This window comes from Numida meleagris, unplaced genomic scaffold (assembly GCF_002078875.1).
Source record: "Numida meleagris isolate 19003 breed g44 Domestic line unplaced genomic scaffold, NumMel1.0 unplaced_Scaffold406, whole genome shotgun sequence".
NCBI lineage: Eukaryota > Metazoa > Chordata > Aves > Galliformes > Numididae > Numida > Numida meleagris.
The window spans coordinates 38,438-50,973 of NW_018364626.1; the positions used below are offsets into that span (position 1 = coordinate 38,438).

The 12,536-nt window shown below is 55.5% G+C and overlaps 1 protein-coding gene across 7 annotated transcripts in view; it reads left to right on the forward strand.

Annotated features, from left to right (window-relative positions):
* The window catches only part of LOC110391571 (C-type lectin domain family 2 member D-like), a 13,935-nt gene extending 1,700 nt beyond the window's left edge, over positions 1–12,235 (forward strand). The window contains exons 2-5 of one of the 7 annotated variants that reach the window (XM_021383511.1): positions 5,229–5,324; positions 5,585–5,766; positions 11,356–11,462; positions 11,564–12,235. In XM_021383511.1, the coding sequence (XP_021239186.1) occupies positions 5,229–5,324; positions 5,585–5,766; positions 11,356–11,462; positions 11,564–11,705 (527 nt within the window). In that variant the 3' untranslated portion in view covers positions 11,706–12,235. Of the gene's footprint in view, positions 1–2,830; positions 2,918–4,475; positions 5,132–5,228; positions 5,325–5,584; positions 6,108–11,355; positions 11,463–11,563 lie in introns of those variants that run through there. The other 6 variants (XM_021383517.1, XM_021383514.1, XM_021383516.1 and 3 more) reach the window with 6 other exon arrangements.
* Positions 12,236–12,536: the final 301 nt, after the last annotated feature.

Here is a 12,536-nt window from a genome sequence, read left to right on the forward strand (position 1 = left end):
CCCCATGCCAAAGCCATGAGGAGATGCCTTTGTGGAAAGCAGCAGGCTGCGCAGGGACAGTGTCCCGTCCTCATCTCCCCCCTCCCTGCACCCACCCGGCGCTGTCCTGAGCCGCGCAGCTCCAGGGGGAGGTCTTTGTCCACGCCATTCCCAACACAGCATCGCAGCGCTCCAAGGGCAGCGCCTTGCAGCCAGGTGGGGCCTGAGCTGTGGGGGAAAGTGCTCCAACCAACAGGCTCCAGTCACACCTGGCTTTGTTCACAGGAATTCATGCTGCGGTACCAGGGCCCGGCAAACTGTTGGATTGGGCTGCACAGGGAAGAAGGGGATGAGCGCTGGACATGGCCCAATGGGAGCGCCTTCACCAACTGGTCAGTCTGTGCGTCCGTCTGTCTGGGTGGGATCTGCTACAGGGTCTGTTTGGGATGGGTTTGGGATTGGGTTTTCCCATTCTCCTCCCTCTTGTGCTCAGGTTCCAGGTGCGAGGCGGAGGCCAATGTGCGTACCTGAACGGGGACAGGATCAGCTCAGCCCTGTGCCGGACGGAGAAGTACTGGGTGTGCAGCAGAGCCGACAGCTACGTCCTCTGGAGGGAGGAGACAGATCCACAGTGACAGATCCCATCTGCAGTGAGCTTGTGCCACTGCTGCTGGGCACTGCCATGCCATCAGTGTATTGGAATCTAGCTCTTTCCAGCACTTCTACACTTGTTCCTACATGGAACCACACTGCTCTCCTCCTCATTATCTCAGGAAATGTATAATTGGACTGTGCTTAAACGGAGGGTCCTGTAAGAGTCCTTAAAGATCACAGCGTCATGGTACGACCCCCTGGTGCTGAGCCACTGTGTCCGGACCCGAGGCTGGGGGTATTTCTCCTCTCCTTGTGGGCTCTGTGTCACATCGCGGTGCCATCGCTCCCAGCCGCCCTCTGACTTTGGCTCTGGGCGCTGTTGCTCCTGGTGCTGTTCCACGGCCGTAGCCCTGCACAGAGGGTTGATGTAGTCACAGTTTTTGCTGAGCTGCAGCATTTTGTAATTCCACGGAGCTTTAATATATTCACTTTTTAGTAGATGCTCTCGAGTCACTGTCGTTCTTGTCACGTGCCTTGTGCTGTTGTATCCCTGCAGCGCTGTGTGGGGCAAGCGGCAAAGTGAGGGCGTGCTCGGTGCCACCGCGTGTGTCACGGTGAGAGGGCTGGGAGAGCAGCCTTGGTCGCTCCGCGTTCCTTTCCCCTCCGTCGCCCCGCGCGGCTCCAGCAGCGCCGTGCCTTTCCCGAGCCCGTCTCCGCACGCCCGGCCAACAGCCGCTGTTGTGGCCAGGCCGCCCAGCGCCGCTGCCGGCGGGGAGCAGCGGCTCAGCAGCGCCGCCCCGCGGTCACACAGGGGAAGCAGAGCGCAATGCGCCGCGCCCAGTGCCGGGAGGTGCCCGAGGCCGTGGGTGCCGCCCCGGGCAGCAGGAGCTGGGGGGCATCGGGCCGCGGCACCGCGGGGGTGTGGTGAGGGGGGGTTCCGCTCATGGGATCGTTGTATTTCCACCGATAGGACGCGATCATCAGTGACCCGTGAGGTAATTACCATAGGCACGCATCCATCTCAGGCAGCGCTGGATGAGGTTCCCAGTTCTATCCCACGCTCTCTGCTACCGCCCGGCGTCCTTCAGCACCGCGGCACCGCGACCCACAGCTGTGCCTTCATCCTGTGCCCTTCTTCGCTCGCCCTCTGGATGAACTCTCTTCACTGACGCGTGCTCAGGAGGAGAATGGCGATCATCAGTAATCTGTGGGTACTGGTATAGGTTGGTTTGCTTAGTAATAGGGATTAGCGCATCAGTTTCAGAACTAGTCTACGAGTTTAGCAAAAGGAATCAATGAGGGATAGTTCTAGAACTTCCAATTTCAGCTTTAGTGGGAGAACAGCCTTGTTTTCCTCACTAATTTTGCACTAGAGGCATAATAGAACACTTCCATCTTCTGCCTCAATGATTTTGCCTTACGAGCAGCACTGGAGTCCCAGTAGAACACTTTTATCTGTGGCCTTAGTATGGGCAAGGACATTTTCCTTGGGTTCCACAGACGTTGTTAAAAAGGGGCTCGCTGTGCCCTAGTGAGCAATGGGAATCTTCCGAAGTGGGGAACAGCGGATGGCAGTGGGACAAAGGCTTCAGTGATGGAGCCGATGGTGAACAAAGGGGAAGAAGTCGGGGGGGACTCAACCACCCTAAATAGCACTGAGCACGCCCAGAGGGACAGCAGCACATCTCTGTGAGTCCCTGAGACAGAGTGAGTGTGTATGGCAATGTACTGCGCAGGCATTCTGAGCTGTATAAATGCAGAACCTGAACTCCAGCAGGCAGTGCTCGCTCGTCATGTTGCCCGGTACGTGTGGTGAGGAAGGGAGGAGTGCCGCTTTCTGACACCGCGCTGCAGTTAGAGAGTTTTCTTCTCAGGTTTCCGATGCCAGTTTAAAGGCAGCTCCCGTTGGGCACAACAGCAAACTCCGACTCCAGGTCAGCGAGCGCGTGCGAGCAAAGGGAACGGAGGGAGCGCCCACTGGGGCTGAGCGCTGCGAGGAAGCGAGAGGAACGGGAACCCCGAGCGGCTCCGCCGATGGGGAGAGGGGGAAGGGCTCCCAGCGCCAGGACACGGCGGAAACACAGCCGGGAACAGAGGCTGCGGGGGGATGTGAGGGGGGGGGGGGAGGGGGGAAGGCACCGCACCGCGCCGCGAGGTACCGCCGTGCCGCGCCGGGACGGCAACACAGCGCCGCCTATGGGCGGATCGACGAAGAGCGTCGCACCTCCCCTCCCATTGGCGAAACGCCGCGCCGGCCCCGCCCCACATCCCGGTGCCGCTCCACCCGTGGGCTGAAGCGCTCGCGCAGGAGCAGCGCTGCGTCCCGGAGTGCGCACGGCAGCAGGTACGGGTGGGGAGAGGAGAGGGGGAGCGGACAGAGCAGAGAAGGACGGGAGAGGGGAGGGCAGCGCCTGTAGGGCCCTTTGGGGCACTGCGCACGCTGCAGGAGGATGACTTTGGAATCTTTCTCTCCTCCTTACGGCGCATTTTTCTGTCGTTTCGGGACCGCTGTAAGGACGAGGCCCCTGAGCGTGCTTCTGGGGGCTGCGCCCATTTCGGGGCCGCTCGGGCCCATCCCGGGGCGGTTTTAGCGAAACGAACGCGGTGCGGCACCGCACGGAGCTGTCCCGGTGAGCGCTGCCCCGCACGGCACGAACAACGAAGGAGCGCCCAGCAGCGCAGCCGAAGGCGGGGGTCACTCTGCTGTTTACACGAAACGCGTTGATCTCTGGCCAGAAGCGCCACCCATGATCACGTGATCATCTCCGCGTTCCTATGGCAACGGGCGCCACCTCCAAGATAGCGGCTCCCAGAACAGGGCGGAGTGCCGCGTGATGACCCGAACCCGCCGTTCTCGTGCCCGGCTCCTAGCCCCACCGCTCACCGTCGGCCCCGGAAAAGAGAAGCGGCCTCAGGGGCCAGCGCCTGCGAGTCGCAAGGCGCTTCGGCTGCCGCGGCCGCCAGAAGCCCTGCATTGCAGGCCGGGCCGCGGCCACTCGCACCGCGGAGCGGGGCCGTCGCTGAGGCGCTCGGAGACGCCGTCCGGAGCGCTCCGCACCACAGGGACGCGTTGCGTACTGCTCCTGCGCTAACTCTCAGCATCCCCCCCTCCAAAAAATGGCGGCGGCGCATGCGCATCGTGTCCGCGAGACCACGGCGCCGCGCACAGCCCCGGCCGCTGATTGGTTCTTGCCTCTCCGTCTCGCAAGCCACGCCCCCTCCATTAACCCCTTCCTGCCCGCAGAGAATTTGGGGCCGTTTGGGGGGCGGTTTTCAGGTCTCTCTGCGATGGGTTTGTGCCACTTGGGCTATTTAGGGGATGTCTGCTGGTGTTGGGGCCATTTCTGGATGTTTGCCCAGGTGTGGACCATTGGAGGGCCGTTGAGGCCCATGTTGGGCTGTCACGGGGTCATTTTGCGCATTATTTTGAAGCCAACTGTGTCCATTTTTGGGCCAGCCAGGGCCGTTTCAGTTCATTTTGAGCTGTTCTGGGGCCATTTGTGTCTGCCTCAGGCAGTTTTGGGGCCGTTTGGGTCACTCGGGCTTTTTGGGTCAATTGTGGGGCCTTGTGGATCCATTCTGAGTCCTTTTCATAGAATCACAGAATGGCCTGGATTGGAAGGGACCTCAAGGATCATCAAGCTCCAGTCCCCCCACCACAGGCAGGGCTGCCAACCTCCACATCTAATACCAGACCAGGCTGCACAGGGCCCTGTCCAACCCCACCTTGAACACCTCCAGGGATGGGGCATCCACAGCCTCCTTGGGCAGCCTGTGCCAGCACCTCACCGCTCTCTGTAGAGAACTTCCCCTGATATCCAACCTAAATCTTCCCTTCTTCAACTTTAAAACCATTTATCCTTTTCCTGCTGTTATCAACCCTTTCAAGCAGTTGACTCCCCTCCTGTTTGTAGGCTCCCTTCAGGTCCTGGCAGGCTGCGATGAGGTCTCCCCGCAGCCTTCTCTTGTCCAGGCTGAACAAGCCAACTCCATCAATCTGTCTTCATAGGGGAAGTGCTCCAGCCCTCATTTTGGGGCCATTCTGATGCCTTAGCAGCCATTCCAGGGACATTTGAGTCCATTTGAGCCCGTTTCACGTCTGTTTGAGTCACTTCAAGGCAGTATTGATCTATTTGGTCTGATCTGGGGGCATTCTGGGTCTGTTCCTGTCTATTTTGAATCTATTTTGTGCCATTTCTATACATTTTGGGCAGCGTGTCCCCATTCTGGGACCAACTGCAGCTGTTTCTGTCCATTTGGGGCTCATTTGGTGCACTTCTTCTCCATTTGGATCTTTCAGCTATGGATGCTGGTAAGGCACTACTTTGCTTTTAACCCCTTGTAATACTTAAATTCATGTTCAACGCTCCTCTCTCCCTTCCCGCTCCTCTTTCCCTCCTGCCCACTCTCCCATCTCTCAGAACAGCACGGGCAGATCTCAGCTCCACGATCCAACACTTCCACACTGTGGCAACTGGAGAGCAACAATCAGATATGCCACGGCAGGAAGCAATGCTGTGTTTCCAAGGAGAAGAAAGCCAACGAGAAAACCAATGGGGTAACAGAAAAGAATCTGTGATTCTCTGCTGGTACGCAGCAGGAAAGGGCTGAATGGGGGAAAAGAGCCAGGTCCCATCTGCTCTCTGCCCCACCAGGCTGCAAATGGAATGTGGGCAGAAGGAAAACCACCCTATTGCTCTTTGTGAGTGGAGTGCTGGTGGGCGTCATCGTCACGCTGGTGCCTGTGATAGGTGAGTGCCCCCCAGCATCCCCACTGTGGGTGTAGGACGGGGGACAATGGGGTTCCCAGCGCCCTGAGCTGCTCCCCAAGCACAGCCCCCATCCCAGCTCCTGGGGCGGCCACGTGCTGCCCTAAACCACGTTCTGCTCCACCTTCCCAACCTTTGCAACCGTTCCCAGGGCATCGCGCCATGTCCATGCATCCCAACCCCCACATCTGCTGCAGGGGAACGTTCCTTGCCTCTCACTTGCCCAACTTTCTCCCTGTCAGTGCTCCAGCGTCCGTCGTGCTCACCTCGCCCACAGTTCTCCCACGTGTGCCCCAACGCCTGGGTCGGTTTCCAAGGGAAATGCCATTATTTTTCGGACACAGAGAGTGACTGGAACAGCAGCAGGGAGCACTGCCAGCGCCTCGGAGCTTCCCTGGCCACCATAGACACTGTGGAGGAGAGGGTGAGAGCGGGGCGTGAGCCCCAGTGCCACCACGGGGGTGGGAAACCCACACTGGTGGGGCCGCACCAACTGCTCCCGCTGCCCCCAATTCTCCCCATGCCAAAGCCACGAGGAGATGCCTTTGTGGAAAGCAGCAGGCTGCGCAGGGACAGTGTCCCGTCCTCATCTCCCCCCTCCCTGCACCCACCCGGCGCTGTCCTGAGCCGCGCAGCTCCAGGGGGAGGTCTTTGTCCACACCATTATGCATTGATCAAACTGCAGTGCTTTACAGCAAGGTGGGACCTGAGATGTAGGGGGCAAGGGTGCTCCAACTGGCTCCAATAAAATGTAGTTTTGCTTCAGGAAGCTAGCTGTGCTCATCAGCAGGCTGGCTGGGCTCATTGCGAGGGCTTTAAACTTGATCTTCTGGCATAAGGGGATGTACTGCTGAGTGACAGAGGAGAGCCAGGGAACGTTGTAACTCCAGGAAGCATCTGGGGAAAACCTCAGGTTTGTCCCGTAAGTCTGTGGGAGGGCTTCCCTAGGAAGGCAGTGTGTCTGAAAGCCCAGCTGAAGTGCCTCTATACCAATGCACGTGGCATGGGAAATAACAAGGGGAGCTGGAAGCTGTGGTGCACTTGGAAAACTTTGATCTTATTGCCATCATGGAAAAATGGTGAGATGATTCACATAACTGGAACACCACCATCGAGGGCTGTAAGCTTTTTAGATGGGATAGGCAAGGTAGGAGGGGTGAGGGAGTTGCCTTCTATGTTACAGAGTGGACAGACTGCAAGGAGCTGCCTCTGAGCAGCAGTCAGGAACAGGCTGAGAGCCTGTGGATTAAAATGAGGGATGGGACCAACGACGGAGAGCTGGTGGTTCTGGGTCTACCACAGTCCACCTGATCAAGAGGAGCCTGTTGATGAGGCCTTCCTGCTTCAGGAACAAGAATCTTCATGCTCACAGGTTCTCATCCTGATGAGGGATTTCAACCACCCAGATATCCGCTAGGAAGACAACGCGCGAGCTGTAAGTGATCCAGGAGGCTCCTGGAGTCCACTGACAATCATGGAATCACCAAGGTTGGAAGAGACCTCCAAGATCATCCAGTCCAACCATCCACCTACCTCCAATATTTCCCACTAACACATGTCCCTCGGTACAACACCTAAACGTTTCTTGAGTACCTCCAGGGATGGTGACTCCACCACCTCCCCGGGCAGCCCGTTCCAGCGCCTGACCACTCCTTTGGAGAAATTTTTCCTAATGTGAAACCTGAATGTCTCCTGCAACTTGAGGCCATTCCCTCTCGTCCATGGCTGTCCAACCTTCTGGCTTGCCTGAACCGCATTAAGTGAACAGGAATCGCCATGGGCTGCATATAAAATATATAACACATTTAATCTTTGTAAGTAAAAAAAACTTATTTTTTAAGTGTATTTTTATTAAAACATAGAAAACAGGGAGCAACAAAAACGCAGAACTGGTGGGATGTTTGACCCTGTTTTTGTGAAACTAACGCTTCAGGCTGGTTCGATGGCAGTGGTTGCCATTCCCAGCGAGTTCTCACAGTGTTCATTGGAAATTTTTGAAGAAATATTACTCTTGCTGTGCTTCATCCTTAAGAGTAATTGTTCACAAATGCATGTAGTGCCAAAAAATGATGACTTGAATAAGACGTGACAAAAGTGAGGGATGTTTTCCTCTGGTAAGAGAGGGCTTATGCAAGTCTGGTAAAGAGGCATGACCTCTTTGAGTCAACATGAGTTGAATGTCTGATTGCAACTCTATACATTCCATGTGAAAATTTGCAAGTAATGTATTTATGTCAACTGAAAATGGATTTACAAATATACAATAAAATGATGGGTTTTTTTTGAAATCTTGAAACCTATTGCCAAAAATCGTTATCAAAATGGAAAGCACGGCTGCATATTTTTCACCGTTCACAGGACGGTGTTTAGCCAATGCATTAACATGCATGGAATTATTTGCCATAACTTGAGCTTACCGTAACTGGAGTTTCATTTCAAATGCTTTTATTGTCTGAAACATAGCACAAGGTGATTTTCACCTTGAAGACACGTGCTTAGCTCATTCAATTGAGCAGTCAAATCCACCAAAAATGCTAAATCCGTGAGCCACGTTTAATCTCCAAGTTTTGGCACAGGTTTTTCTTTGGATTCCACAAACCACTTGATCAGTGATGAGTGGTGTCCCCCAGGAATCAGTGCTGGGACAGATACTCTTTAATATCTTCATCAATGACATTGGCAGTCCCGGTAAGTGCACCCTCAGCAGTTTGCAGATGAGTAGAGGGGGAGGATCCCCTCCCTTGCCCTGCTGGCCACGCTCCTGTTCATGCACCCCAGGATCCCACTGGCCTTCTTGGCCACCAGGGCACCCTGCTGGCTCATGGCCACCTGTCGCCCACCAGGACCCCCAGGTCCTTCTGCACAGAGCTCCTCTCCAGCAGCTCATGCCCCAACCTGCACTGGTCTTTTCTTAAGAAAGTTAACAGCCCTGCCTTGTTTGCACAGCTCAAGCGAGTTTTGCATTTATGTCTCTCACCATACTCTTCCTCTCTCTACGTTGCCTGGTCCATTAACTCGGGGCAACCACGCAGCTGATCAAGCCACAGTCGCCTTATCCTTGCCCCCCAAGTGGATCTCGATACATTCTAGTTGCTCTCTCACACAAAGAGCAGCTCCAGCACCTCACCTCGCCAGCCTGCGTCTCCCAAAGAGGACACGGCCATCGATGACGACATTCCAGTCACGTGAGCTGTCCCACCACATCTGCATGATCACAGCAAGATCACAGCCCTGTGACCGCACGCAGATCTCCAGTTCTTCCTGTTTATTTCCCATACTGTGTGGATTGGTATACGGGCACTTCAGGGAAGTAGAGGTTGCAGGTATGTCTAGAGGGATGCAAGGAGGTTTAAGTTGGGCTACTGGCAATGTTGTCTTCTCTGAGGAGTCCTCACAAAATCCTTTTGGACAACTGAGAGGCTTTTCTCCACACTTTACTAACAAGACGGCAATCCCAGGCCCTTCTCTGTCACAAGGAACTCCATCCCCTTCCCCTATCGAGTCTAGTTTAAAGCTCTGGTAATCAATCCAGCCAGCTTGCTCCCCAGAACACTTTTGCCCCATCTGCTCAGTTGCGTTCTGTTTGATGCCCACATTCCCAGTCTCTCAAAGGCCTGCCCAAGATCACGGTACCCAAAGCCTTGATCCCTACCCCATCCCCTCAGCCAGTAATTTACCTGATTTATCTCCTCCTTTCCGGGTCCCAGCCGCCAGCAGGGAGGACAGAGATCACTGCTTGCAACTCCTGATCCCTTTTGTGTCTTTCCAAGGGATGCAAAGTCCCTTTTCATGTTCTGCAGTTTCCTCGTTGCAGCCTCCTGTGACGCTACTTGAAGGACAACAAGCGGATTGTCGTCTTCTTGCTTTATCAGATGCAGTAGAGCCTTCTCAACATCTCTGACACGTGTCCCTGGCAGACAGCAAATCTCTCTGGAGAGGTTATCTGGGTGGCAAATGGGGGCCTCAGTTCCTCCCAGCAAGGAGTGCCCAATTACTAAGACTCGTTGCCCTTTGTTGGTGACGCTAGTTTTAGTACGATTCCTCAGCTGGACCTGCTCCATGTGCCTGCTGCATCCTGGGCTCTGCCTGCTATCCAGACGCTCCTTTGTTTCCAGCCACACAGCCTTGTATCTGTTGCTCAGGGGGACTGCGAGGGTCGGGGGAAGATGCCTCCTTCTCCTCCAAGCAGAGACGAGCGCCCATCCCCTTTCATGATGGGTGCTGTCATGTCCTTTAACCCCCAGAAAGGAAGCTGTTCAGCTGCTTCTCCAGGCAGGCACTTATGGGGGCACTGCCAGATGGCATCTGTGGGCTCAGACCTCCTCCTCCCTGTCCCTCTCCCTGATTCCCAGGTGCCTCCCAGCCTGGAGATTTCTTCCTGCAGCCTGGCCACCTGCTCAAGAAGTTGGTTGAGCAGGACACAGCTGCTCCCATTATGCCCCTCTCCTCCTGGAGATCCCTTGGGCTGCAGAGGAACTTCTGCATTCTGGAGCTCCCCACAGCCGAAGGTCAGAGCAGCTCTCACTCCTCGGGAGCTCTGTCTGCGTGCACACATCAGTCCATAGAGGCTGTGGGCCCCCTGTCCTGCTCGCCGCGCTTGCTGGCAGCAGCCTTTGTATCTGTGGGGTGCAGCCACACCACTCCCGGCTCTGCCCCACTGCGTCGGAGCGCTGCTGCCACGAGAAGGGCAATGGTGCCCGGCAAGCAGCTCCCTGACAGGGCTCTCCCTCGCCCACTGAGACGATTCCTTGCTTCACCACGGAATGCACCCACCTCAGGACAGAGTGCCTCGCAAAACAGTCATTAGTGGTGGATTTTCTGGCTTTGAATCCTTGCTGCTGCAGGGGGTTGATGAGGCGCATCCCATCGGCCTCAGCCCAGCAATCCCTGCCCAGACCCCTCTGCAGGGCATTGCTACCCCCAGGCAGATCAATGCTTCCTCCCAACTTGGTGCCATCTGCAGACTTACTGAGGGTGCACAAAATGCCCTCACCCAGACCATCACTAATGATACAGAACATGACAGGCCCCAGCACCGACCCCTGAGGTGCACTACTCGTGACCGGTTGCCAGCTGGATTTAATTTCATCCACCACCGCTCTCTGGGCCCAGCCATCCCCAGCTCTGCACCCAGCACAGAGTGCCCCTGCCCCGGCCCCATGCTGCAGCTTCTCCAGGAGAGCACTGCAGGACACGGTGCCCCAGGCGCTGCTGAAGCCTGGGCAGACCTCGCCAGCAGCCCTTCCCTCCTCCAGCAGGCGGGTCGCCCGGCCACAGGAGGAGGTCAGCTTGGTCAGGCAGGACCTGCTTTCCTGACCCCATGTGCCTGGGCCCCATCCCCAGGTGTCCCGCACGTGCCATGTGATGGCACCCACAATGATCTGCTCCATTCCCTGGTACCGAGGGCAGGCTGATGGCCTGTAGTTGCCCAGATCCTCCCTACAACCATCCTTGTAGATGGGAGTCACATTGGCAAGCCTGTAACAATACGTTTCTGGTTCAAGGATTTGGCAAAGTGGGGTCAGGACCTCGAACTTCAGGAGACCCAACTTCAGACTGCGTAAGGAATTGTTGGATGAGATCTCCTGGGAAGAAGCCCTTAGAGACAAAGAAGAGGAAGAAAGCTGGCTGCTCTTTCAGGATGCCCTTCTGGGAGCACAAGAGCTCTCCATCCCTCAGAATAAAAAAGCGGGCGGGGGAGGCAGGAAACCAGCATGGCTTGAGGGACATAGCAGCAGGGGGACTTTGACAAACTGGAAAGGTGGGCCGTTGTGAACCTAATGAGGTTCAACAAAGCAAAGTGCAAGCTTTTGCACTTGGACAGAGGTAATCCCAGGTAAGTACGCAAACTGGGAGAACTTCTTGAGAGTGGCCTTGCTGAGAAAGAGCTGGGGGTCCTGGTAGATGAACAATTGAACGTGGGCCAGCAGGGTGCACCTGTGGAGGGGGTTGGAACTTGGTGGTCCTTGGGGTCCTTCCAACCCAAGTCATTCTATGATTCTGTGATTCAAAGGCATTCATGCTGCGGTACCAGGGCCCAGCAAACTGTTGGATTGGGCTGCACAGGGAAGAAGGGGACGAGCGCTGGACATGGGCCGATGGCAGCGCCTTCACCAACTGGTCAGTCTGTGCGTCCGTCTGTCTGGGTGGGATCTGTTCCAGGGTCTGTTTGGGATGGGTTTGGGATTGGGTTTTCCCATTCTCCTGCCTCTTGTGCTCAGGTTCCAGCTGCGAGGCGGAGGCCAGTGTGCGTACCTGAACGGGGACAGGATCAGCTCAGCCCTGTGCCACACGGAGAAGTACTGGGTGTGCAGCAGAGCCGACAGCTACATCCTCTGGAGGAATGGGACATATCCACAGTGACAGATCCCATCCGCAGCGAGCTCATGCCAGTGCTGCTGGGCACTGCGGTTCCATCAGTGTCTACTGGAATCTGCCTCTTTCCAGCACTGCTGCAGTTGTTCTAGCATAAAACCACTCAGCTCTCCTCCTCGTTCTCTCTCAGAAAATACGCATGTTGCACTGTGCCTTAAAGGGAGGGTCCTTCCAGGGTCCTTGAAGGTCACAGCACTGTGGGACAGTCGGGTCGCAAGGGTCAGGATCGCTGCCCCCGACCCCTCCTGCAAGGACCTGGAGCAGCGCACCCAGCAGTGTGAGCACAGCAGAGAGCAGCGCTCCGTCCCGCCGTGCTCAGCCGCCGTTTCATGCTCCAGGTTTAGGTTTTATCCTCTACACTTATCACCACTTACACTATTATTTTTATTCTTGTTCTTCTTTTATTTAAATAATTTATTACATTATTTATGTAGCAATTCAATATATTTAGATAACCTGATATTATATGCCTTATAGAACAATATAATGTTTCTAGAAATAGTAATAATTATGACTGCCCCAAGTCTCCATTTATTATCATTTTTGTCATTATATAGGGCAAATTTCTTTTCATTTTCTGGTAGTTTGTTGTACGGTGGGGCCTCTTCAGCACGTGGTACCTCTTCTGCTGACAATGTTCCAAACTTTTACCTTCAGGCCAGTCCATGATCACTTCTGAGATCCCTGGACGATTGAGGTTCCCCATCCAAGCTCGTTGTGTAATCAGCGCAACCCACTTACTCCAGGTGGCATCAGTAGCATGATGGGTGGAGGGAACCTTTCCCTTAAACATCCAGTTGAGCACCGGCAGTCGAGGTG